General features: G+C 40.5%; 5 protein-coding genes across 6 annotated transcripts; 2 read left to right on the top strand and 3 right to left on the bottom strand.

Moving 5' to 3' along the window:
* Positions 1 to 859: 859 nt before the first annotated feature.
* RB195_013180 (uncharacterized protein) lies at positions 860 to 10,981 on the bottom strand (the record flags this gene model as incomplete). The annotated part of the gene is made up of 28 exons (XM_064202877.1): positions 860 to 1,051; positions 1,546 to 1,622; positions 2,654 to 2,793; positions 2,883 to 2,953; positions 3,092 to 3,239; positions 3,450 to 3,550; positions 5,106 to 5,219; positions 5,378 to 5,431; positions 5,591 to 5,654; positions 5,799 to 5,890; positions 5,977 to 6,081; positions 6,135 to 6,296; positions 6,349 to 6,535; positions 6,663 to 6,718; positions 6,809 to 6,913; positions 7,002 to 7,088; positions 7,152 to 7,273; positions 7,328 to 7,363; positions 7,454 to 7,526; positions 7,606 to 7,689; positions 7,750 to 7,926; positions 8,050 to 8,153; positions 8,497 to 8,648; positions 8,750 to 8,925; positions 9,036 to 9,127; positions 9,339 to 9,481; positions 9,682 to 9,764; positions 10,823 to 10,981. 28 exons carry the CDS (start codon positions 10,979 to 10,981, stop codon positions 860 to 862), a joined length of 3,156 nt encoding a protein of 1,051 aa, XP_064058758.1.
* Positions 10,982 to 13,945: 2,964 nt separating this feature from the next.
* On the bottom strand, positions 13,946 to 14,374 carry RB195_013181 (uncharacterized protein; the record flags this gene model as incomplete). The annotated part of the gene is made up of 1 exon (XM_064202878.1): positions 13,946 to 14,374. One exon carries the CDS (start codon positions 14,372 to 14,374, stop codon positions 13,946 to 13,948), a length of 429 nt encoding a protein of 142 aa, XP_064058759.1.
* Positions 14,375 to 16,943: 2,569 nt separating this feature from the next.
* RB195_013182 (uncharacterized protein) lies at positions 16,944 to 17,486 on the top strand (the record flags this gene model as incomplete). Its single annotated transcript, XM_064202879.1, has 1 exon — positions 16,944 to 17,486. The coding sequence occupies one exon, from the start codon at positions 16,944 to 16,946 to the stop codon at positions 17,484 to 17,486; it is 543 nt and encodes a 180-aa protein (XP_064058760.1).
* A 12-nt stretch (positions 17,487 to 17,498) lies between these two features.
* RB195_013183 (uncharacterized protein) lies at positions 17,499 to 17,996 on the top strand (the record flags this gene model as incomplete). 2 transcript variants are annotated; one of them, XM_064202881.1, is made up of 1 exon in its annotated part: positions 17,499 to 17,996. In XM_064202881.1, one exon carries the CDS (start codon positions 17,499 to 17,501, stop codon positions 17,994 to 17,996), a length of 498 nt encoding a protein of 165 aa, XP_064058761.1. The 2 variants fall into 2 exon arrangements, with proteins under 2 accessions (XP_064058761.1, XP_064058762.1); XM_064202880.1 differs by having other exon boundaries at positions 17,580 to 17,996.
* Positions 17,997 to 20,346: 2,350 nt separating this feature from the next.
* On the bottom strand, positions 20,347 to 27,072 carry RB195_013184 (uncharacterized protein; the record flags this gene model as incomplete). The annotated part of the gene is made up of 19 exons (XM_013448924.2): positions 20,347 to 20,461; positions 20,518 to 20,592; positions 20,724 to 20,884; positions 20,987 to 21,098; positions 21,904 to 22,050; positions 22,154 to 22,332; positions 22,420 to 22,579; positions 22,718 to 22,818; positions 22,876 to 22,966; positions 23,639 to 23,805; positions 23,876 to 23,980; positions 24,344 to 24,481; positions 24,586 to 24,745; positions 25,159 to 25,248; positions 25,359 to 25,436; positions 25,503 to 25,630; positions 25,701 to 25,868; positions 26,024 to 26,127; positions 27,000 to 27,072. 19 exons carry the CDS (start codon positions 27,070 to 27,072, stop codon positions 20,347 to 20,349), a joined length of 2,352 nt encoding a protein of 783 aa, XP_013304378.2.
* Between the last annotated feature and the right edge of the window lie 405 nt (positions 27,073 to 27,477).

Raw genomic sequence — 27,477 nt, forward strand, 5'->3', positions numbered from 1 at the left:
AAATAAAATCTTAAAGAAATCACATTTGACGATCACCGTAAATAATGCAAGGACAAACAATATATATAATAGTTGTAACACTATTGTGGATGAAAGCGACCAAAATTTTCACTGAGCAATGCTCGATTGCAATGAAATAACAAAACACACATTCGATAATATTTGACACAACGACGAGATTAATGAAGTTATTAATAAAAGTACTAAAGGCAATCACAAACGATTAAGGCACTATTGACAAGTGGTAATTAATCTTATGAATCTAATATTTGTCGAATATAGCTACCAAATTGAACTATATGTACAACTTGATGATTTTCTAGGTGACTACGGTCGCTTAGATTAGATGCATATGTGTGATAGAACAAGATAATCTGATATTTTTGCAAATAATCTTAATTTACTGTTCCAACTTTCCGCGGCAGGGTAAAAAAGAAAGAATGCGAATGATTGCAAAACATTCGGAAGCTCTACCAAATTCTTCAGAGGAGTTGGGCGGTTAAGGCACGTCAACTTGCGGAAAAATAACAAAAAACAAAAAGTCCTTCTGCTTCTATTTCTAAGCAATTCCTCTCTCATATGAAAGATTATCAACAAGGCTACAAAGAGATAATTGCTATACTAACAAATAACGTCAACAAGGAGACAAAGAAAAAACGGTCTGACAGAGTTAGGGTATGAAACAATGTCAGGTCGACAATTTTAACTAACAGCACTTTAAAGCAATTAGAAACATTTAACACTGTAATTAAAAGCTTATAAAGAGATTTCATGTGAAGTTAACATTATTAAAGACATGGGAATATGCGTGGGCATCTGACATATGATGCCACGCATATTCTTTTGGTGGCGCTAATCATCAAATCGGCAACCACTGAGAAAGCTTCTGTCCTGTATTGTCACAGAAATGATTAGATCCAGTGATAAATTCAATATTGATGCAATTAAAGTATCGACACCATGGACAGTTGACTTCTATGCTGTTGAAATAGGCATAACCTAGCAGAATGTACAGAAACACACACATCACCAGCGACATAACTATGGCAAGCTGAAAACAACCAGGTTGCTGTTAGCTTCAAAACGAACCCTTTAAGGAGGAAATCTAACGGAAGCTAACATATTCTGGTGGGGTTGATAGAAAATATACTAGATTGTGTTAAGGAAATTGTTTAAAGGCATCACCCCACGAATCTGAGGTGCGGATTTCAGGTGGAGTATTTGTATACAGGATAGCAGATTATGGAGAGGGGGTGATTCCGCCCATTTCTTCCTAATTGCCGTAAAAAAACTGCCCGGAAGATGCGACGCGTGCAAAAGGCTGGCGCTTTCCAATTAAACTATTTGTGGAAAATATTGCGCTGGAACGCTCGAAGCCGTATTTTCCGGGCCGTTTTCTACGGCAATTAGGAAGAAAAGAGCGGAATCACTCTTCTCTCAATAATCTACGATCCCGTATACGAATACCCCACCGGAGATCCGTACAACCCCAGATTAGTGGGGTGATGTTTTTAAATGGCCACAACGTTGAGGGGTGAAACTCACGTTTCTTCTGGATAATGAAGTACGACACCCATGTCTTGGTTTCTCGTGCGATTCAAAGTCCAAATACGGGAAGGTAACTGCAACAACGTCTTTCTTTTCCTTTTTGAAAATCAGAAAAGAAGAATTCATCAGCAACCCATGCTGGCCATAACCTTTTTGGGAAAAAATAAATACGAAATCAAAACTTCTGCTTCGAAGGTCGAAGACAAAAGTCGCATGAGTACAACAGAAATCAATTCCAAAATAAAGAGAGTGGCACTTGATGAGATCTCAAAGGCATCATCCCACGAATCTAGAGTGGTACGGGTATCAGGCGGGTAATGCCCCTACTGGATCGTAGATTGTGGGGAAAAGGGTGATTCCGTTCATCTCTTCCTGTATCAGTGTAAACGGACGACCCCGGAACGCCGTTTCTTACGTCCTCTATTGCAGCGCGCTACCCTTGCACCCTCTCGCCTGCGATTCGTCGAAAATCCATTCGGACGAATCGTAGGCGGAGGCAGGGGGAAAACTTTGCGCATTGCAACAGAAACCGTCGTAAGAAACAGTTCCAGAGTCGTCCGCTTACACTGAGACCAGGAGAGATGAATGGAATCACCTTCTTCCCCACAATCTACGACCTCGTATATGCATAACCCGCCAGAAACCCCTACCACCCCAGATTCGTGGGGTGTTGCCTTTAAAGCAGCCTACACTTTTTTCTGTGGTAACTTCTTCAGAAACGAATTTCTGAATATTCTTGACAACTTTCGCTGTAAAGGAGCAAAAGAAACCACTATTCTTCTATTTTCAGACATCAGTGGTCTTTTTGTCGCCGTCAAATACGGGACGGCAGCCACTCCGAAACGGAGAAGCTGCAAATTCCATTAGTAGCTGAAGTGGTGGTGAGAACCTATGTTATCGACGATGCAACGGAAGCAAATTTGAGGTTTGTCACAAAATAACAAGAAATTGCTGGAATTGTCAGAAACATTCATATCTAAGGTTTGCAGAGAACCACGTCGCAAGTCCGCCTTTAACGCTGTCGGCATTTCTGTTCTTTCCGGAAACTCTAACTTTTCTTTCAACTTTTCCGGATACTGGGAACAAATTTATATTGAATCCTCACCTATAGTGATCAATAGTCCGAAGATAAATCCAAACAGATGAGCCCAATTGTCGACCCATGGTAGAAGGCCGGTTAGAAACAGAACAAGAACGGTACACATATGCTTTAATAACTCCCTTCGTGGTCTAACGATGATGCTTCTGAAATTGGAAATAATAACCAGCAAAATCATAACTTCCATTGTAATCATATGTAAAAAAAAATCACTTAAAACAATTGTGCACATTACCTGTGATGGTATAGGTCGATGACAAGTGCTGCCATTATTCCAAGATGGCTTCCTGATGGACCAACTTCTGGCTGAAAATTATAAAGTAACTTATAGTTAAGTAAAAAAAGAGAAAGATACTCATCATAATGTCTTTTTTTTTCTTAAAAAAATTCACTACAAGAGCCAAGAGTAGATCTATCTCTCATACAAAAAAAATCGATAATTACGCTGTATGGGACGAAAATTGCGCTAGCAAAATTCCCTCCGACACCAGATCCTATGTACAACATAGCCATACGTTTCCAACCAATCAACATCTCCAGATCAAGCATGAGCCACATTTGGACCCATACCGTAAAGGCAAGATGGATAATACTAAAAATGTGATTACTAATAAAAGGACTGCTTCTGTAAGTACGGGAGAAAACCAGAAAGCGAAAGTTAAAAAGCAGAAGCAAAAAGAAAACAACAACGAAATAAGTTCACTTGATTGTAGAGAACTATCCAAATGCGGAATATTGCAAGGGATGAAGAGACAGTTCCTTTGAACAGCTACGAAACTGAGAGAACAACCACAAAACTAACCCAGCGTGCAAAAACAAAGAAAAGAACATGCGATAGAACTGATCCGGCCGATCACGCCACAAGAATGGTAGCATGCCACATATATCAGAGAAGCAGTTCACCTTAATAAATATATTAAAATTACCAGCTTCTGAATTCCAGCAACTGCTGAGTTTCAGTGCCAGTGAGATCTAGTATCTATGAGTAGCAGAAGCAACGGAGTTAATGTACAGAACGAAGAACTAACAACACTATTGCATAAATATTGAGTTGTAGAAAAACAACGCTGGTTTTTTTATTGTTGACATTTACGCTTATATCAAAAAGACGTTCTTTTAGAATACTGCGGAAACTGTACAAGGACGAAAGAAACAGGAAGGTATTTCTCTTAAGAACTGTTGATGACGTACTGGTGTTAACAGTTTCGCAAAGCAGAGAAGAGCTTTTGCAATTAAGAGCGTAATCTCACTACATTTCTCCACTCTGTAGAAGTTTTTGAAACAGCACTACCCTTTTCCTGCAGGATCTGCAGTAGAAGCCATTCTACCATCAATTCTTTAAAGGTATCACCTCACGAATCCCGGGTGGTACGGGTTTCAGGTGGGTTATGCCTATACGGTATCGTAGATGGTGGGGAAGAGGGTGATTCCGTCCTTTTCTTTCTAATTGCCGTAAAAAGCGGCCCGAAGGATGTGGCTTCGAGCGTTCAGTGGCGCTATTTTCTACAACGAGTTCTATTGGAGCGCGCCTTGTGCACGCTCCGCATCTTTCGGGCCGCTTTTTACGGCGATTAGGAAGAAATGGACGGAATCACTCTCTTCCCCACAGTGTACGACCCCGTATATGCATAACCCACCTGAAATCCGTACCACCCCAGATTCGTGGAGTGATGCCTTTGACGAAAACTGCTTCCAAATCCAAATCAACCTATATAAAATGGGACAAAAAGGCACAGAGAAATTATATCCTACAATGCTACTTAATACATATTTTTGAAAAAAAAGTCATAAAATGTAAAAACCAGAATCATTTTCCTATCAATCAAGATCTTCATATACGTCATCATTGCTGTATACAAGAGAAAAAAGGAACAGAAAGCAATAAGCAGAATGCCACGAAATCGACGACGAAGGATCTCATAGACGAATAGATAGGGAGAAGTACGGGTGTAGTTCACGAATATATGTGTGGGCATCGCTAGAGAATATGAGTGAGCTCTATTCTCATTAGTAATCCAAAACGTAGTGTATGAAACAGCTTTGGCTTCAATCATGCCCCTCAACAATGCAGCTTATTGCGGTAGCAAAACGATTGTAACCCTTAGTGCGGCTGCGATTGTGCCAGTTATGAAGCTTCTGCTGCTTATTTGAGTTATATTAACTGGATTGCGAACGTAGAACAACGCCGAAATTGCTCGCGTTTTATCGAGTAACAAGTTCCATCGCAATGGGGACCGGTGCAACCAAGGCTATATCGCACACATTTTTTTTTGTGTATTATAAAGTGGGATTGAGCACGATCATGCACAAAGTCATAAACTACACCCCTTCCCCTATCTATTTATGGAGAGATCCCAACGTCGTCGATTTCACGATATGCTGCTTGTACCTATCAAAGAGGAGTTCGGAACGCAGTAAAAGAATGGTACAAGGTAAACACTGCGAAAGTCCTCAATACCTGACTACACAAAGTGGCATTTTCATGGAAATGTCCCTTCACAAAAGTGCAATACTCGCGTGTGGCAATGCGACATTGTCCTTGCATTTGTATACAGCAAGGACGGCCAGTTACCTGGAATCAGATATAATATATAATATAATTAGAATCATGACATAGGTATTCCTAGCTTGAATTATATGAAATCATAAATGTAAAATATTAAATACTTGAAATCATAAATGTAAAATATTAAATACTATTAATTATTACCAAATACGAAAATTAAATACCTGGCATGTCATATGTGGAGGCAAAAAGCCACCCTGACGATGTTGTTCGCAAATCTACAAAAGACACTACTTTCAAAATAGTTAAGAAAAGAAATATTCATTAGAAAGATCATTCAAAGGCTATCACATTTGTCAATAGCATGGTTTCAAAAAGGTTTTATGACTGTCTTATTCACAGCGGTAATGTTGATGCTAATAAAAATCGGGGCTCACCGGCCATCGTGTCAGGTCATCAGGCCACTCGTACGGTCTAACAGATGAGGGACGGATGCAAAAACTGAACATTTCCTTATCACAATGAGAAATTGAATATTTTTCCTTACTATAATAGAAATTCAATTAATGTGATAACATGACAATTGGGTGTAAGGAAGAAAAAAAAACAATGTAACAAAAAAAGTACATTAGGAGAGCAACTCACTCAGGGTCTTGACCGCACACCGCTCCTGCTGTTCTCCAAGAATGGCTGCTAATCGCCGATGTCAATGATCCTCTCCTACGAGACACAGTCAACTAAAAAAAGCAAATGTGAAAGCATGTTACAAACAAAACAGTGACTAGTCTAATTCCGCCAAAGCCTTGGGATCGTAAACACTAACTCTAGTGGAATTCTTCTCCAAGTTTTGCAACGATGATTCGGACATCGACTTTTTCAGGGTAGGCTGTTTGGGATATGACCATTTATGCCAAGTAGCTAAGGTACGCTGCAAGTAAAGCATGATTTAGCGAAAAAAAGTCCCTTTCAAGAGAAACTCACTGGACAACTTGACTGTCCTGTCTGATAGCACCCTGTTCGATCATTAAACACACAGCATCCCGTAGCATTCTCTTTGACCCTCTCTTCATTAATCAATTTCCACAGACCAGGCTCTCGCCGCATGCAGGGCGAATATTTGGCTCCGAGCCGTATCAGATCAGCCTGCAAAAAATCGGAGAATATGATGTAATGAATCAATTATATGTATTCTTACAAATCTCGGTCCAATCCACAGATTCACAGGCTCAAAGTAGCTGACTTGGCGCAATGCAAGAGAAACATCAATAACTTCCTCTTTCATCTCCACGCGTTCCCATCCTGCTGGTCCAAGACCGTAGGATAACAACGATACGATACAAATCAGCACTTGAACTGACGTCACCCACCATGTGAATAACGGCCTGAAATATCATTTTCAACTCTAAAGAAGTGGAACTGAAAAAAAAAAACAGGAAGTGAGAAGAATAAGGAGAAAGAACAGAAACTAATACAAACATCAGGAAGGTTTTAAAAAAGAGAAAAGTTCACCTCTCATCCGATCCCTTTTCAATTACGTCTCTCAGCTCTGGATTAAGAGCATCAATCTGTAAAAAAAAACACTTCATATTTCAAAAAAGTGGTACACCGAGACGTAGAGATAGCAGACAGAAATAGAAATGTCGTAACCGTGTTACCTTCTCCGTATGAAGACTCCCGTCATAAAATGTGCTTAGCGCACCGATACCTCTGTATCGTCGATATCGTGGTATGAATAATTTCCCACTCTGATGACCGAGATTCTAGAAATTGAAGTGAACACAATCAATCTTCACTGTGCAGTAAAATAAATGGTATAGGTGACACACAGAACAAAAAATAACCACTAACCAACAGAACTCCCTCAACGACACCTTTTTTCGTCATTTCAACAACTGATGCTTGCTTCAGCAATGGATATCGGGGTATAGTTCGTGTCTGAAATCTGTGTATCTCAAACTTGAAATGTGATCGCACTAAAACTACTATATAAACTCTCACAAATGGTTTTACTGCTTCTAGCAGCGGACGATCCGGTTGATTTACCTCAGGACGATCTTCTTCGGGAACCGGTCCAAGAGCGACTTTCCCAATGGGAATGTGGAGACGACCATCACCAATATCTACAACGGGAACGAGATACACATGTTTAATCCACAGAAACAAGGTAAACCCACCCATCGCTGAAATTCCACCTCGATATATACGGGAACCTGAAGGAGTACGATTTGATTGAATAAGTTGAAAAAACTTTGATAAGCCAATAAAAATTCTCATAATCTTCTCTCATAAGCTCAAACAACCTGTGTCCATAAATAACGACGGCAACTTTGGTAGCGACATTACGGTGGCCACTGGTCTACCCTCTCCTTCACCCTAAATGACCAGAACAATCAACTTCTTCACCTTTTCAGGATGATACAACACAAAATAAAACAAAATTAAAGCCACCCACCTTTGTTGATCTACTCCGCAATTGGTCGTCATCCGTAGAAAATGCAAAGAAGAGATCATCTTCATCTATACGTTCTTGTGATAACTAAATTCTATATTTGAAAACTATTCAAAGAGACGCCCGCAAAATTACACAAACACTCACTAATTTTGGCTTCACAGTCGTGGTCTGTGGAAGTTTATCGCCATCAGAAGTACTAGAAGACTCTTTCTCAGAACCAGTTATATGTGGATATGGCTGCCCAATATCAAGCATTTCGAAATCTTCTATATGAGACGGACTAACTCTTGGCACTGATTTTTGCTTTACACCAACGGTCGACTGCAATGAAAAAAGATGTTTTAAATTTACCTTTCCTTCTGTTATAATTAACAGCAAACTGAGGACGACAAAAAAGACAAAACACTTTCTGAAGATAGTAAGAATGTAGACTAGAAAACTGACGTCCTGTTCGAAGAATGATAAGTCAGTAGAGGACTCTTCGGCGATCGGAGACCCAGTTCTGCGAGTAAGATCCTCTCCAGCTAACCGGGCACTGTTAGATACATCTGAAAATTAATATTCTCAACTAATCAAACAAGGTAGTAATATTTTTAGGATTTACGATAAAATGGTGAAATTTAGACTTAGCGGTGAAAATTTTGTTTCTAGACACACACTTCAAAATGCTGCTGCTTTTTTCAAACAACCCTGTGAAAGAATGAATTATTAGGAAAAGTGTAAATAAAAGAGAAGAAAGTTCAAAGGCGTTTAAGGGCAACTTTAGAGAAAAACTCCAAGCTCAAATAGTAAGGAAAAGTGCATTAAAAATATAAGCACTAAACATTTATTTGAAATTTAAAGTGGATACTCTCGTTTGTTTTTTTCAAAAAAAAAAACAAGAAAACTAACCACGTGCAACCCCAAAAGCTGGAGTTTCCGGCGTCTGACCACTTTCTACTGATGAAGGTGACCCAGCACGCTCAAAATCAGAGAAATCCATGTCAAAAGATTGCCGTGACGACAACCTTACGCGGTGTAGACGAGGCGTACTAGCCAGACCTCTGAAATTCTTTCAATAGCAAAAGATACAAGCAATCAAAAATCATGAATTTTAGAGCAATGCACCATTGAACGAGCACTCTTTCACAACATTTTTCCTTACCGTTTTGCGACATTAGCAGCCGATCCATATGCTACGCGTGCCACAGACTCCCGACGTTCATTTCTTGGGCGGGTGTACGATTCACTAGCTTGGCTGATGCTTCTTGCTATAGAACCAGGAGTATTGGCGTCAGAATTAGTTGTGCCTACTCCGGGGTGGGGAGGGTAGTAAAAATTCTGCAAGGAACCATAGAAAACGTTGATTTTTCAGAAACTCACAATTCACGTGCGATAAATGATTAACAGAGCAAGTACCAGTAAATATTATGCACCGAATCCGTATTTACCTCTGATTGAGCATGGGATTGATTTATGTCGTGAGGAGGGAACCCAGGATGGTCCACTACATCATTGTATAAACCTGGATCGATTGATCGGGCTGAATTATATTGTATCAATGGTTAGTAGTTCGGGAAATCAAAGAAAAACCACCCCACACAGTAGAATGTGCTTATGCATTTTCCAAATATTAGTAGGCCGAATTTAAACTCGTAAGTAAATGAGGAATAAAATATAAACATAAGTACAAAAACATAATTTTGATAAAATTCGCGATAAATTTTAGACAAAAAATATGAAATGCTAAACACCTTCTGAAAGTGCTCGATGCTGGTTGAGGTTATACTTCTTCGCCAAGAATCGTAAGCGCTTTGATCCCCAATTTCGTCGGATATCCCCATCCGTATCGTTCCACCCAACAAAATTTGCTGAACCGTTGAGAGCCGTTTGAATCCTACAAAAGAAAGAAGTTAGATTATCAACGGAGAAAAACCAATTCAACATAAAATAAACAAGAGAACCAAAGTTAGTGCCGCTATGAGAATGAATAAAAATTTCAATAGAAACAGGTAGCAAACCGTTATATAACAAACCTAGCATTTTCAGAAAACCAAACACATTAGATTAATTTCAATCAAGTGATGAACTACTTACTGACTCTGTCCGCGATTAAGCGGAGGACGCTGATAATTGTGAGGTATGGCTGGAGGAGGTAACGATTGCACGGATGTTTCACTCTGTGAAAAGAAATCAATTTTTGTTAAACGTAAAGTGCAGCGGAATGCAAATAAGTTAGGCTACACTTGAAAATGATCATTGGACAGAAAGAGCAAAATCCGGAAAAACAGGTTTTAATTTACAAAAACTGCTGCAACACGATAGTGAATGGTAACGATGACAGTTGATAAGATCTTTCTTGGTTTGAAAAGTTGTAAATAAAACACTTGATTCTCATTGACAAATGAATTCAAAATGTTTGATTAGGTACAAAAAGAACCACTCATTTTTCCTAACTACAGAATGGAATACAGCCTACAATTCACCAGACAATTGCAAAAACTAACTATGTGCAATATTGCGTCCTTTCGTTAGCTTAGAATTATCTTAGAAAACAAATCCAGTATTCTTTTGAGGAAAGACAGCAGCCTTACAGCACTGACTCCACTTCTCCCGATGTACGCAAAACATGCAAAAGAATGCTCTACAAAACTATCTAGAGTGTCGCAACCAACATATCCAACGCCGACTCTACTACTTTCTGTTTAACCACACTTTTCATGACCTTATCTCTTCATTGAAACGCGGGCAAAACAACCTAATATTTTGTCAGACGCAAAACACGAGCACAGTTAATCGGCCGATTCTAAACTTCCCTTTTTCCATTCCTGACGAAAATTTACTGAAAAACTCTCTGCAAAAGCAACTGGAGAACTATTCAAAAAAGTACATAAAGAAGTAGTTCTTCAAGGATTGAAGGAGATAGAAACCAACGACTACCAATTACATCATAATGAGCTGAAGTGAAACTATATGTACCATTAAACGAACCTTAGACGAGCGTAAAATGTTTTTATCGAGTTTAGCCGAGCTGAAGACGTTTTTATCGAGATTAGGAGAAAACTAATTTAAAATTAAACTAAATCCTGTCACAATCGCTTGAAACTACAATGAATTCTTTACTTAAAATATATCGAAAATTCGAAAATGTGACATTAGGAATACTCAGAACGACTGTAACGTGAAAGTAAAGTAACAAAATCCATATTTAGTGCTGCGGTAATCTACATACTCTTACCTCCCTATGCTCTCTTGGTTTTCGGCCATTATTGGAGTTTTCCGGCACATTAGATCTGGTTGGAAGACTTTGCGATAAACCGGTCTCCGCCATCGTTGTTGGTGTACCGATGGCAATAACAGTTGCCAAATTCTCCAGCTGTTGGGCTGTTTCAGCCATAGCACATGCTTAAAATCGATACATCCTCAGAAAAAGAAGTGCATCAAGTCTAATGATCCAACGGAGTTAAAGTTAAACAACAATTTTTATTAGTTGTCTCGCACTGAAAATTCAGGCAATGATCAAAAACATGAAATAAGCATAAAAAGTAATATAAAAGGAATATATAGCATAATATAAAATATCAAGGCGGGAAACACAAGTACACAAGAAACGGATTCGATCTGTTCACATACAAAACAGAATCGTAAAACGGCGCAAAATGTGCAGATGGAACGAAATGGCAGCGACGAGAAGTACAATACGAAACGTTCCCTAATCCCAATACTTTGTAATTCTTCGCTACTGCCGTTAAAAAAATTGAGAAAGAAGTGGTTCCACAGAAAAGAAATACTGAAATAGGTCTTTAAAATCTTTAAAAAATAATGTGGTTGTGAAATATTGCGGTAGCCACCAAGTATTCCTTCCGTTTATACAAACAGATTGGATGGTAGGGTCTAGGCGACTGCGCTCGCTGTGGGACCTTTACTAGTTCCAATTGGGATGCAGACATGACGGAGATTCCATCGCGCTAATTCGGACGTATTCACTTCCGCAATTGCGCCATAAGTCAAAGCCCGTATCCAACATGTTTTTCTTTGAGAGGATAAACCCCATGGAAATGAAGCCATAGGTGCCTTCTTTCAATTGTGGTGTTCAATATTAGTTAGTTGGTTCCCTAACGCAAACTCTTTGCAATAATACTTCGTTGCGGCACCTAGCCGTTCATGTGATAAACATTTCCAGCGATTGAATACGCTGCACGATGCATTTATTCTCGGATAAATTTTTGTTGGATAACACAACCTCAAGGCAAGCTCCCAGAGCGTATTTATCCAAATGAATAAATGATTTTGGATACGGGCACAGATCACTACTCTGGCAGAGCACATAAAATAAAATTTACACTTTTCGAAAAAATAAATGAGCCGTTATCTCTACAGTCTTCAAATAAAAACTTACTCGATGCGACTTACAAGCACATGACGTATATCAGTTCTACTGCTACTAAAGCTGGTTACTCGTTTACACGATATCCCGCTTTAAGCCCCAATTTCCTCGGAAATAAGTAGCACAAATAAAATGCACTGAAGGAATGAAAAAAGAAAGTCTTTTAGATTTAGTCGGGGAATAAGTGTGAGAATATACGGACTAATAAGAGGAATTGTAATTGAATACTGCACATAAACCTCAGCACAAACAAAAAGTTGCAGGGGGATCCATAGCAATGAGTGACGTGTACCGCAGCGTTCAACGATACGCGATGTGGAACGACAAGAATGTTCTACAACATAGAACGAGAACTTAGAGAGGAAAAAAGATACAAAATAATGTATTAGTATAGACTAAGGTTCGTTGAAAGAAAAAGAAGAAAAAAAAAACATATGTGTTACTGAGTCGACCATCGAAGGATCGATCTTAGTGGTAAAAGTGCGAGTTGAACAGCTTCTCGTGACATTTCAGAACAGGCTCTCAAATAGGAATTTGCGAAACGACAAGAATTAGAAAAAGGAATTACAAAGATTCCCAGAAATTTCATTTTCAGAACAGTGTACTGGAAGTAAATGACAAAAATATGATCGAAATAAATATACATAACGGCTATATATAAAAGTATATTTAAGGTAATAGCACAGAAGAGCAAGTGGATCCGAAATTATTATTGTTATTGATTATTATTATTATTGATAATTATTATTGAACTTGTTTAGCAAACATAGCTCATTCAATCTCATAACATTTCTACAGTGACACAGTGAGGAACATTTTTATTTGATTTAGGTGATGCTTGCTCTACTTTATAGACGAGCAGACGTTCTCTTGATCGCTATTAATTCCGAACACTTTTGTACAAGAGGAAATGAACTCCTTCTACGTAGAGACAACATCAGATGAAATATTCTGAACATCCGCGCACAGTTTACGCGTCGTTCGTGCCAGGAGTTTCGGAAATCACCTCCGCCTCCGTACGCTTCAAGGACAAACAGTGACGGCTATAGCGATGACGAAACCGTACGCACACACGAACTGCACTTTTAGTCTTTATCTCTGCTGGTGCAGCCGTTGAAGTTTTTGAGTCATCATCACTTTGCAGCCGACACCTAGTCATTCATTACTAATTCTCAAATATTCCCAACAAAAAAAGAAAGAAAAACCATAGGAGAATTATTGGGGTAAAATGTAGTTGGGGAGCGTCACTCAGTGGCGCCCTTATTCCTGGAAGTAAATAACTAAATCACTGGGGGCCCTAAGACCTAGCATGATCGCTTACTTCTTTTACTTTTGTCTCTTAATAACTTTAGCTTGCATGTCATGCTTAGTTCTTAAGGCTCCGAGTGATTTAGTTATTTACTTCCAGAAACAAGAGCGCCAATGAGTCTTCCCACCAAATACATTTTCTCCAATTATTGCTATAGCTCGTTCTCTTGGAAACAGAAAACTTGCAATAGTTTTTACCTATGCCTCTGCAGTCCGAGTACTAGAGAGAAGAAATATTTAAAGTTTCGTCAACTGCCCAGTACAAACTTTCCGAATAAACGGTTGTCATCAGACGCTAAAGATTTAACAACTAATGATTGTTAGTCTGAAGGCGATAAACTAAAATATGTAGTGAATTCTCATATGAGCTTAAAATAACCACCCGTTTATTTCGAACTGCTTATTGATATTGATTGGACACATGTTAGAGCAATAATCCTTTCGCGAGACAATATTTCTTGGAGGTTGTTATTATTCGCAAGGGAACAATTTCCCCGAATTCAAAGCACAAAAACTAGACCGAGGAGTAAATCAACGAAAGTTAACAAGCCAGTCAAGTAAGGCCCATACTGAAACAAAAACAGGAAAAATAATCGGGAACGACATCCAAATCCAATGAAATCGAAACTCACTCTAAAGATTTTCTTGAAAGATTATGAAGATAAACTAGTTAGTATGTAGTTGTTGCTGGTATTCCATATCATTTGACTGTATTTGAAAGGAAACAAGCAGTAGGTACACAAACAATATCTCATTACAGTAACGTGGCATTAAGGCGGGGAATTCGAAACTGTGAGGCGGTCCGTAACCACTAGTGCCGTTAGAACACCGGCGCACTTCCGAATGATGATTGTCATGTGGCTCATGGTTGATAGTCACGTGCCAATGATGTTCGATAATCATCAGTTGGAAGTGCGTTTGCCGTGCGCGTTTCACGAACGCTAACAGAACTCGTACGGGTACCGTAAGAGCTCGTTGTACAATCGGGTCAAGCTGAGCCGAAGTTCGATGCTGTTTTACGGGCGGCAACGCTCGAACCCGACGGTGAAGCGTAGCGATTAGGATCGAGCAGGGATCGTTGTTGGCACCACTCATCGCTGCAGTCCCAGTGAAGCTAGCAATGGTGCCTGCTCGATCTTAAAGGCAGCGTACCACGAATTTGAAGCGATGAGGGAATTCGCGTGAAAAGCTAGAGATGGGTCGTAAATTGCGGCGTGCTTCCCTAATCGTCGTAAAAACGACTTGGGAACCGCTTCATTCCTTACGAAATACGTTAGGACGCTCTTATAAGCACATGTTCCGGTCTCATCAGCAGCTTACTCATTAGTTTCAGCGAGAACCAGAATCGGTTGTAGATTGCTGGATTCGGGGTAGTTCCGCTCATCTCTCCCCAATCATCGTGAAAACTGCGTGGAAGACGCCGCTTTTTTCACAACGATTTTAGTAGCAACAAGCGACCTTTGTGAACGCGCCGCATCAGAGTGCAAGCGGTCGAAGATCAGTGATGTCTTCCCAGCGGCCCATTCAAGGGAAACCAATGAATAGGCTGCTGAGGGGGCCGGATCGTGTACATATGGGAGCGTTCTAACATACCTCCTAGGAACTATACCAGTTCCTTAGCCGTTTTCACCACAATTAAGGAATCAGCCCGCAATTTACTCCATCTTTAGCGTTTCCCGCGGATTCCCTCACTACGTCATATTCGTAGTATGCTGCCTTTAACCGCTAACTCTAACGCACCACATCGAGAGTAACGATTTACGCAACTGCACAAAGTTTCAGGTCGTTTTGAAGCGACTATGTCTGGGCAACAACTCTTCGTAAATGATTTCTGTTCCTAGCTAATGCGTGAGAAGTTCGCCGAGCTTTCGTTTGGTATAGTCAGGTGGAATGACTCTAAGAGTCGGGTCTAGCGTTGCGCAAGTGGCAGCCCTTGTAGTACCAATATATCAGAAACGCACCAGGAAGATTAGCTACGACGGAACGATCGGTCGATTGGTTTGAAACACCACTGGAGTCAACTGAATCTTTCATCTCCTCAAGGTCGACAAATTGATACCGGACTTGTCTGGGAGGATAACACACACAATTAGACACAAATATGCCTCAAGACATTGTTCAACAACGAACGAGATTCACAATCAGCACTCTTGAGTAAGTCCTCATAGTTAGATTTTTGTCGCATTCCATGAAAACTATGTGGAAAATCTCCAGCTTAGATGCAATAATGAGGTTAAAATCGATACTCTGTTCAGTTCCATGCATCACGAAAAGAGGAAGGAAGTCGGTAATCACCTTTAGCAGTGTTCCACTTTTTTCTTTGAACGACTGGGAAACAGCAATCTCTCTTGTGCTTAATCAGACAGCGAGTCGTCCACACCACTTGATGGGCCCACACGGCATCCAATTCCAGAAAATCATTTCCGTGCAGGCAAATCAGACGCAACAAGCTGCCTTGTTTCGTCTGACTTCTCAGGCCTCCTTTGGGGGCGGCATATGTTTGGCCTTGAAGGAAAGCTAAGAAAGGTGCGTTGAAGTTAAGTTGATTTCTTGCAAGTCGTGCGCTTGTTCCCGGGTTTTTCGAATCTTGGACCACGTTTACACTGCTACAAGGGGAGATGACCTTCAAGATACGTCGTCCTCCTATACTTATTTGCGGTGATAGATGAACTCTCAACTACATCTGGAGGATGGTGTGTCCGTATCTCCTGGGATCGTTAAAAGCATCACCTCACGAATCTGGAGTGGTACGGGTTTCGGCCGGGTACTGCCTATGTTGTAGATTGTGGGGGAGAAAGTGATTCCATTCATCTCCTCCCGATCTATTGCAACAGTAGCCTTCGTAAGAAACAGTTCCGGAGTCCTCCGTTTACACAACTACAGGGGGAGATGAACGGAATCACCCTCTTATCCACAATCTACGACCCCGCATTGGCATTATCCGCCTGAAACCCGTACTATCCCAGATTCGTGGGATGATGCCTTTGAGCCACCCAGGCCACTTCAATGTTTCACCTTTGCACACCGAGCATGCCTATATCATTTTGACTATGTTGTAGCCTTTCCACTAACTTTGGAAGCACAGCTGAGCTTGTAAATCTTTGGTAATTGAGTTAAACATGCCACTTACCGTTTTGTACCAGTTTGTAGTGCTAACAGTAGCAGCGGGCTGCCAGATATGCACACTGACACATACACACTAACATAACGTCGAATCCATCTTCGCTCAGTCTACACCTCTCGTAGTAGTAGTAGTAGTATTCGCTCATCTTCATGTCATGTATGTCTTTCAATAAACCTCGGTATAATGACGATTCGATATTTGTCTTCTTTAATGACGTTTTATGTCCAAAGTTTTGGAGCGGATTATCCTGGATCGACTCATCAAACATCGCGATGAAACAACGTGCGACGTGTAAACTGGCGTTCGTCTTGGGCGATCTACGATTGACCAGGTGTTCTTCGTCTGGAGAGTGATCGAAACCTGGCAGCGGTATTCGAAGCCAATACAGTTAGCCTTTCTGGACTTGAAGGCGCTTTCGACTCTTCTCTTCTCAGGCCATCTTCTCAACGTGCTCCACGCTGATGGAGCACCAGGAGAGTTCGTTCCCTTGATTGATAACTTGAATCAGCGAACAACTGCTGTAGTTTGACCACCAGCAGGATGTACAACAAAGTTTCGGGTGGCAAGTGGAGTAAGACAAGGGGCAATTGCAGTACCCTTCCTGTTCAACTTTCAGTTATCGAAGACATTATGCGAAGAACAGTTAGTCAGTTTCCTGCTGCCGTCATCTTAGCACCATCAGAGTGCTCCTTGACTGATTTCGAGTACGCCGACAAGGTTGTTATATTCGTTGAAAGCCCTACGAAACTTCAACGTGTTGTCAGCTTTGTATCGAAGCTGGCTGTAGCCTATGGACTACGTCTACGCCCTGATAAATGCAAGCAGATGTGGATCTCTTCTAGACCTCGAACGCGAACCAGGATGGACAACGAACTCGTCGATGAGTTCTGTTACCTTGGTTGTGTGCTGAAGAACAACGGCAGCTACGAGAAAGATATTCATTATAGAGGCGCTAAGGCCATTTCCGCATATAACTCCTCAACGAAATGTCTGTGGTCGACCCCATCACCAACGACGTCAAGCTGCGCATTTCGGCCCATAATGATGTACGGATCGAAGACTTGGACAGCACCGTTCCGATAATAGAGAGGCTTGATGGCAAAGGGAAAGAGGTTTTCACCTAGGGTATGCCATGATGAAGAGCTTTACGCGGTAATCGATGTGGTGTACCGGCGGATGGCAAACGGAAGACATCAATATCTTGCACCGCCATCGAGAGTAGCTACAAGAAATCGTATTCACTTCTTTGGTCATATGTTAAGGAGACCAGCAGATCGCCTTGCTCAACGAGTTCTTAGGAGTTTGTCGGATTTAAACTGGAAGAGGCTACCTGGTCGAAAGGTGAAGTTTTGGACTGAGGTGGTGAAAGAGGACCTGAGGACACTCGGCATGGATAGGCTGAGATGTAAGGTTTCCAGTGGCGACGAATGGATTGATCTGTGCAAACTCCTGCAGAAAATCGATAAAGTAGGGCAGAGCTATATTCAAGTACGGCACACCTCGGCAAAGATGCAAGTAATCGTGTCAGGCGATGACATCGTTGCGCCGATGAAGTCAAGTAAATCAATGGAGTCAGACACGAGGTTGTTGTAACCCTCTGTTCTTGGTTAACGTTTCGGCGACTTCGCCTTTTTCAGAGCATAAAAGGCTGATATCGAACGTGATTTATCCGATAAAACGACTCATCCGTCCAAAAAAAAAAATGCTAGGTGAACAGTTGGATCTCGTAGCTACAAGTCGAAGTATAGATCGTAATTAAGGATCGGAGGAGTTTCTTGCTGCTGCTGGATACCCGTTGTGAGGTGACTGGCGCAATCAAAAACCACCCTTAAATAGAGGGCAGGTTCCCGCGTATTACAGAAGCACTCTTCTCTGCGATTCATTTTTGGATTTTTGGAGTGGATCCAAAACGCTTCCAGAGCACTTGAACAGAGTATTGCGCGCATATTAGGTCCACATGGTCTCAGCTTCTCCGTTGTAATGCCGCACCATATGACCACCTAACACCGCGGAGTCGTGTGATTTCATTTTGTCGCTCAGGTGTTCTTTTAAGTCGTACACATAATAGTCTAGCAGTTTCTCCTATGTATTCATCACCGCATTGCATACAGGAAATCAGATAAACAACTCATGCAATCGCCTTCCTTGTTTGTTATCCATATATTATATTTAGCACTCCTGTACAGTTCAAATATGATCTTGTAGGGTATGAGCTTTGATGCAGGGAGAGATGAGCGGAGCCATCCCCCCTCCATAATCTAGGACGCCGCATACGAATACTCCACCTGAAATACCATATACCTTTAAGAAGACGAATACTGAGCCATCTTCACTTCTTTGCTCTTGATTTTGTGTGTTCACTGCTGGTTTGTAACTAACTGAAGCCACGTCGAAACGGACTGATCTGGCGAAAGTAAGAAATTCTGCAAACATGGTCGTATCTGGGCGGCTATGAAGCAGCAGCAACAGCAAGAGGTTCGGCTGCACTGCTGAATCGATCAATGGTTCGACTCTGCATTGAAAACCGTCTCTGTCCCAACCAAGCCAAGGGATCGATAAATTGGCACTTAACCTATCCGAGAGAGCAAAACAACGCTCTCCCCCCATGACTCTGTAAGGCTGCAGGTTACACACGCAAAACACACGTTCACAAGCCTCAAACGACTCTGCATTGAAGACGAATGCGCACGTGGATCCGCAAAGGGATCGATCAACGCCGCCCACTTTTTATCTTTTATGTTTGTAACTCAAACTACAAAATTTTTATTAGTTATTGTAAAACTCTAGAACGCTGGCCATACAGCAAATTATAACTGACAAACATTATGTGACTACCACAGGATTACAGCACTTTAAACCGATACAGTAAGCAGATAACGGGACGACGAGTAAATACTACGCTACACCATCCGTACGCTAAAGAAGAGAATCAGATGTGACGAATCAAATCATTCTGAACAATTCTATACAATATGGAAATGAAGGGATGAATACAAAGAGGACCCAAGACGACGTTGAACCACGCATAAACAGGAGATAAATGCTGTATGAATACAGCTTAAAACAAAATATTTCTTTTTTTTTCAAAATATAGTCAATAAAACCTGACAACTAACAAACATTAATAGCTATTTATTGGGGAATGTTATGTTTAAAATTTGAAGCAACGATAAAACAAGATAACATCGCTTTCACAGAATTTCACAGAACAGATATCGTTCACGTCATTGATCTGAGGAAGGTGAGTTTCAGCGCTGCGCACCTACACGAACACAAAAGTGTTACTGGAGCACTCGCACAACAGGTCAGCACTGTCTGATCACACGGTTGTCGCATTACATCGTCAAGACGATGCACGACTTGCCACTTCAACTAATTGAATTGCTTTAGTGTCATTCTACGTCACGCAAAACAATATGAATGTGTGACTAATCATTTAGGAGCGATGACATTTTTTTTTTGACAAAATATGCGAAACCGTTACGCGATTTTGCGACATCCTCAAAACCTGACAACTAAACCTAATGAACAATGCAGAATAAACCTTATTATGTGGCCGTCTCTGGGGAACAAGCAAAAGTGACTGTCAAAGACCTGCGGTGTCGTAAAGTCGAAAGACCATTGGAGGCATAATTGACGAGTGAAGCAGGTGCAATTGCACAAGTATAACGAGGCAACATACTCATAGCAATATGGTAAAACGAGCTACTGAAGTGAGTGCGCAGATGATGAGGAACGCAAGTGGAACAATAAAAATTTGAACCCATAACAATGGAGAAACACCAGTACTCTGAGAAGAAATCGGGAAACAGACCTTCAAAAAACAAACGTTTGTGCACTAAAAGTGAGATATGAGCGTGGTGGGTCAGATTTGGATAAATCGAGCTAGGTCTACACCAAGAAGTACCGTAACCGTATTTGTCAAATCGCTTCATCATATACACTACTTCTTTTTCGCCTTTTCATTGAGCGTCTTCTTACGATTTGTTTCATAAGTTTCGAGATCGGCGTCGGTGAGAGTTTGCTGATTGGTTTCTGGCTTCCAGTGAGTAAACGAGCTAGAGGAAATAGAGGAATGATCATATGCTTCACAGTAAAATTCAATTATTATTACCTATGTTCGAGCGGATTGGTCCATGTTGGCTGAAGAGGTTCCACTGACACGTCGTTAAGAGATTCACTTTTAGCGCTGAACAAATACTGTGAAATACTGTCAGCAGAAAACTTAATTCACCTTTGACTCTAATAGAACTAAAATTAATTTCGAGATTAAAACGTTGGAACACGGGCACCACTCTAATATAACATCACGTAACTAACCTTCTCATTAATGGTGGAAATAGGTAATCCACGGTTTCCGTAGCCATCGACGAATAACTACTCACGTAGCCTACAGAATCGGATCTTCGCACACGACCAGACGGATCAATGATGAGGATCCTTGCCGGCATGATACCAACGGCACGATAGGACGTGACATCCTGAAACATAAAGTTCATTTAGCATCTAATTGATAAAAAAAAAACTCATAGAAAACGCAAAGTAATACAACTGAATTCAAGCTCGAAGATGTACCAACTGACCGTTTCTCGATTTCCAAAACCTGCGAAGAAGGGTTGCTTGACAGGGAACAGCTTTTTCAAATCGGTCAACGCAGCTATCTTGAACTCCTCAGGTCGACGTTCAATAACTTCCCTAAATATCTCCTATTAAAGATCCCTATAATAGGATGAGCAAGAGCTGAACCGATGACAAAACGTTGAGGAAGTTTTATAGAAGTTATATGAGCATCTCACTCAACAGAAAGGATCATTCCAAAAGCAGTTACTACTCTAAGTTCCAAGTTCTTACTACTTAGTCACTCTTACTACTTAGGTTTTAGGATTTGAAAAAAAAGTAGTTACTACTCTTTTTTTCACCAGCTAACTTTAATCGCATAATTCAAAGCTCACAAGATATGTCACTTATGTATCACTTCGTATGTAAAGCAATAAGCAGTTCCATTCACATCATTTTTTGCTGTAATATAGTATAAAACAAAGGAATCAGAAAGGGGAAACATAAACTGCGATTAACGTATACTATATGACATACAATCTTATATGTGTTCCCCACACCTAATCTACGTACTGCAGAATTGTCCCACAAGAAGGATCCCAAGTTTTCCCAGGTGGTTCCACTAACATCGAAGCCATCGAATGCTCTGTCACCATATGTTTCATCAGCAAAAATTGTAAAGATGTTTTCGGTGTATGTGTATATAGGAAATTCCCATCATAATCTCTCGTAAATCGTAAATATTATTTTTCGCAGTTGTCCTAATCAAATATAATGAAAACAAAGGGTATCCTAGCTTATGGCCTCATTTAAAAAAAGATTTCAAAGTCAAAATGAAAGTTAAGCAGTAGACATCCCTGCTATTAATATATACCCTTTATTCTATCACTACGACTCTTTTACCATGGCAACGTTTCTTAGAAGCAAAACAAAAAGGACATACCTCCTAAAAGCAATCAAGACACTTGTTGGTGACAACAATACTGGTCCATCAGGGAGTTGTTTTGAATCTTGGGCAATGCTCCTCAAATACTGTTTGGTGGTGTGACTTTGACCTATAGCTCTTGATGAAAGATATACCATTTTGTATCTGAAACGTAAATTGAAATGAATTATTCCTGTCAGTGAGAATGTGAGCAAAGAACAATAGTTTGTTATTCAACAAAAAAGAAAACAAACTAAGTGAAACATACCCATTATTTTTAATTCTTGTATACAACTCGGCTACTCCAGCATGGGCCCATGTTCCACCAATGGCCGGAATCACGTGGCCCAACACATCGCTCTTGGTAATTGTGCCATCAATGTCGGAGATCACAATTCTTTCGTACCATTTGTACAAGTAAATATTGCAGCTGCACCACGAGGTTCCCTAAAACGAAAAAGCTGTAGTAGCCCACACGCGGTGCAAGGAGAGAAAAAAATTCAAAAACCTAAAAACAACAATTACAAACTAAACCTGAAATTTCGTTGTGATACTAAATCGGCATTCATTGGCTCCATAGACCAAGCCAAGACTCCTCAACTTCTCGGATGATAGCCGAAGAGAGAGCATGTATGAAGGACGCGAGTCAGCTGGAGTAGGTTTTACGTCGTCCAGCTCGTCCTCGCTCAACGGGCTACAAATGAAAATTAATCTAGAAAAATCATTATCACGTAGAACCCCATTCCTATTGAAATGAGCTTAATGATACGAGATCTAACAAAATTTGCAAGCCTCCACATTACAAAAATACAACAGTGTCATAGGTACTCACAATATATCATCACTGCTAACAGCGCTTCTCTGATCGCTAGCATTGCGAGTTCGCTGAATCTCTTGGTTTCCAATGGTGGGCGCTGCTTCCTGGGTTGGAGTCTAAGGAAGAAACACTAGCCAAGAAGAAAACACGTGAAGATGGCAGAAAATATTAACCTTATCTGCAAAGTTTGCGTCTTCAGAGCGAGTTGTAGGGCTAGACGGTTGTGATGTTCCACGTGACGCATGTCCGCTATCGATGCTAACCCTAAAAATTGAAATCTATCGATTTCCATAGAGTTTCCATTGAATTTTGTGCTGCAAAAATTATGCTTTATGATACGGATTCCGTGAATTTGCGCTTACAGCTATCGTTAAACAACATAAGCTTTATCCTGCCTCATTTTTCATATAATTTATGTAATTCTTATAATTCATGTGCTAACCTAACACACACACACAAACACACACACACACATACACACACATCCTCACAGACCACACACCACAACACAACACACAGGTTCACTCGGGCATCTTGGACTGATGGGTCCTTATATCACGAATATGCGACAAAGTGATATCAACACAAATTATTTCCAGTGGGAAAGCAAGTTGGCTATTTATTGTGACCCAGAGATCCCAAAATCTACAGGAACTCGAATTCAAAGGACAAAACTTCATCCTGACTCAAAATGAAAAACGACGTAAAATTGTCAAACCATACTGACACTTCTCTCAATACCCCACCTCTGCCAATAAAATTTTCCGACGAAAACTTGACAGGATCGAATGTAAAAAACTAAGCATATTCACCTCTTGCTGTACCAACTCTGCGCTTATCAACAGGAGTTGAAAAGTATTGCAAAAAAAAGGAGAACGAGAAACAAAGAAAGTAGCAGAGGTCCTATACATGATTAGAAAGGTTAATGTCACTTACGCTGTACTGCTTGCTTTGCCAAGATATTTCTCCAACTTCGAAGGGTCTGATGTTGCTGTAGGACTGAACAGCTCATCCAAGGATATGCCTTCTTCTGCGGGTTGAGCCGCTGGGGCAGGAGAGGAGCGATGACCCCACGGGAACCACGTCCATCCTGATGTTTCACCCTACAAAGAAGTTTTTTCTAGACAGTTCTAAATTCACCATACAAGCTAACGGCAGGAATATAGAAACTACCTTAGGTTTTAAGGTGTCAGCAGCTTTCGATTGCTCTTGCTTCAATTTATTTTCCCTTGTTTCGGGTAACTGACCCCATTTCCAGTCGGTGACGTCGCTTGCGTGCTGAAATACAAATATTCAAATTTATCCAACCTGTCTAGTACCGATGGGATTCGGCGCTGTGATAACCGAGACAGGAGCTATCTACGTAAATAACCCTTAACCTTATTTCCTCCTACTAAATTTAATGCAACACTAACATAGAAAGAGAATCATCGGAATAAAGAATTCTTGGAAACAGCAAAAAAAGGGGAAATGTTGGCGAGAATCAAGCTCGCTTTTCTTTCTATAGTATGAGTATTGTCACCCCGAAAATTCCGAACGACCTAAATGCAACCAATGTTCTGCAGCATACACGCAAGCACAAGAATAACCCTAAGTATTCAGATCTATGGGAAGGAACAATTTCAAATACGATGACATTACCGGCTCAGGTGTGTTTCTGTGACGATCAACTTCTGAATCTGAAAGCGCTCCATCAGCGATTCGATCCACATCATGGGGATCGAGAAGCGATCGGCTAGGACTTGAGGAGACTGAGGATTCCCCCGAATCAGAGTCATTCTACAAAGGAAGCAAATCGATATCGTCTGCTACGTTTAAATCACTCAAATTAAACGTTAATATATCCACAACAGATGATTTTAAGCAAGACATGCAAAAAATACCTCTACTTTAATACTGATCGGCTGGAAAGCAATTCGACTCTTTTTTCTCCTCTGGCTCGGAACTTTGCTAGATGTTGCTACAGATTCCACGGATCGATCACGTTTCAAGCTTTTATCAAAAGCCTGGGATTTCGAATGTCGAAGGAGTTTGGTCGGTAGTCTGGAACACAGATAAATGAAACAAAGAATAAGAACTAGGAACAAGACTACTACTATTGTAGGAATGAGAAACATAGAGAAATCTTATCAAGGGATGAAAGATTCTTCATGAATATCTTTTGTGCGAGAAGCAAACGTGAAGATATTGTATAAGTATCGCTCTTGTGACGAAAGATTGTTCTTTCTCAGACAAATACTTGCGACATTAGCATCAGAAGTACAAGAAGTGCGACTGAGAATTAAAAACTTTGAAACTTTGTGTTGTCACATGTTCCTTGAAAAAACGAGCGATAGCGACCGAAGTTGTAAGTTAGAGCTCCATCATAGAAAAACGATTGATGGTGTTACAAAAATACTTCATATTAATAACAATAATAATAACACGTAGGAATTATAATACAAATGAAATCTCACTTCCTTGGCGTTGAGCTCGGTGGTTTTCCTTCCACATCTGAATGATATCCACTTGAGTGAGCTGCTATAGATTGCAGGTCTGGTAGAGACCTGGAGTAGTAAGCTCTTCAATGAGAAGTTAAAAAAAAGAAACTTTTGAGTATTTCCCCAATGAACGAACAAACCGAAAATAAAAAAAAATAAACTACAAAGAGACCTACCTGTTTTTTCTTATGCTAAATACAGAAGAGTTGAAAGGCATGTTCCTTTTTCTCTTTTGCACTTCTTGCAGTGATTGTCTGAAATTTATTTTCGCAATAACTTCGAAGATTTTTGAAAATAATTCAATAAACTTTCCCACTTACTCCTGTTTCCCCTCCTGGATGCTCCTAGACGTATCGAGGCCGACCGGCTCCTTTCCCGAACTCTGTTTTCGGTCTTCCTCTGTGCCGGCTTTATTTTCTTCCAGAATTTTCGCACTTTCCGTTAAAACCTTGGAAAGAGTGTTGTTGTGAGAAGAATAAGAAAAAGGAAACGGAAGATCGGCAGAATTAGCTCTATACCTGGTCTGTGGTTTGTAACTGGGTAACTCCCGGTTCAGGTAAAGGAGACGTAAGCATGTAGGATGGAATCTGTTGGCCATCTGTTTCTTCAACGAAAAATGCAACGCCACTTTCACCCAGCTTCATTTTCAAGTCAATTTCTTCGCCATTGATTTGGATATCGACATACTAGAAAATTGAGCGACAAATTAAACGTCAAACAGAAAAGAAAATGCACCCGTTCGTATTAAGTACACATTTTACGTGGGCGGATTAAAGCCCTGACCACACTTAGTGGCATTAGCAGCATAGCGGTAAAAAAAGAACTAGCACAAACCGGATACCTTATCGCTATGGCTAAAAACACCATATTTCCCAAATCGAACGTGAAATGGTGTAGATTTGTATTCGCCGTCCGGTTGTTCCACCACAATTACATCGATAGCTCCTGGAATGAGACAAACTAATCCACATCCGATATAAGCATCAGTTCCCATCACCGATAGCTCTCCTCATAAAGTACCGCAGTGGAGCAAAAACTAGATATTACCAGCAAATTGAAATTTATTGTAAACGGAAATGAAATCGTGAAAAAGAAAACAGGAACTAATTTCGCAACCTTGTACTTTGAAAGTGCAAAAGTCTGGGTCTGCAAAAGCAAAAATCAGCAATCTAATATTCTACAGGAACATAAAAGAACTAGGATCCTTAGAAATTTCTGCAATAACTGCTATGATAAAGTTGGAATGTTATTAATGAACAAGAACACTTGTCTTCTACTTGAGCATGCCTATACTCAACTCAAAACGATCCGTAATTGAGTTCCAGGTTGTCACTTCTCTTCTATCCTCTAACGAAGGGATCATCCTAACAGAGATTATGGCAAAATTACATACTTGGAGAAAGCAGCGGTCAGCGAATGCTATGTCCAGCATCATAACTATTAAATGCTAATGAGTAATGCATACAATGATGAATAAATTCCAGTCCTGTCTGCATAGAAGAACAGGAATGGTGCAAAAGTTGACTGTAAACACTCTGATACAAATTCCCCATCATTTCATATTCCTCTCAAGCATAGTGACGTGAAGGGATGCGGCGCAGAATATTCTGCAGGCACGCAACAATAACTTCAACAGTTTCACCAGGATCAACTGATTCCCGATGAAAACGGAACCAACGAATCGTCTTAATTTGTATATTTAAAGCTTTAAAGTTGATGCAAAGCAGCATTTAAACCACCAACGTAAAGAAAGGAAGAAAGAACGAAAAACTAAAGCTAAGAGAAAAACTGCTAATGGAAACGAACTGGTCTCTTACCTGAAAGCGTTGCAGGATTGATGGTGTTATAAAAATACTTCATATTCTTCAGGACACGGTATGCATAGTCCATGTTTACAAGTAGTATTTAGTACTTTGCAACATCTAGTACATTGACGGTGAATATAGTGCTCGGGTAGTCGAGTAAAGGTAATTGTGAACCTTCAATAAGATGACCAGTCGTAAGTGGCACTATCTGAAAGCAACAAGACGGACTTTCATGTTGTGGACGCGTTTCGATAAAGGCGTGGCTTCGCTGCCGGCCATAAAATCGACGCCTTAAATGAACATGTCCGCGAAAACAGCGCGCATATCGTGGAGTTTCGCACATGTCAACATCAGCGATCACTAATATATGAATGGTAGTTAAACAAGCATGACAAAACTGAGATTGAATGCACGGATGATCAAAAAAAAATTGAAAAAGGTGAAACTGAGGGAAGCATAAACCAAAGTCGTTCGACAACAGTAGTTAAAG

The sequence above is a fragment of the Necator americanus genome, chromosome V (genome assembly GCF_031761385.1).
Source record: "Necator americanus strain Aroian chromosome V, whole genome shotgun sequence".
Taxonomy (NCBI): domain Eukaryota; kingdom Metazoa; phylum Nematoda; class Chromadorea; order Rhabditida; family Ancylostomatidae; genus Necator; species Necator americanus.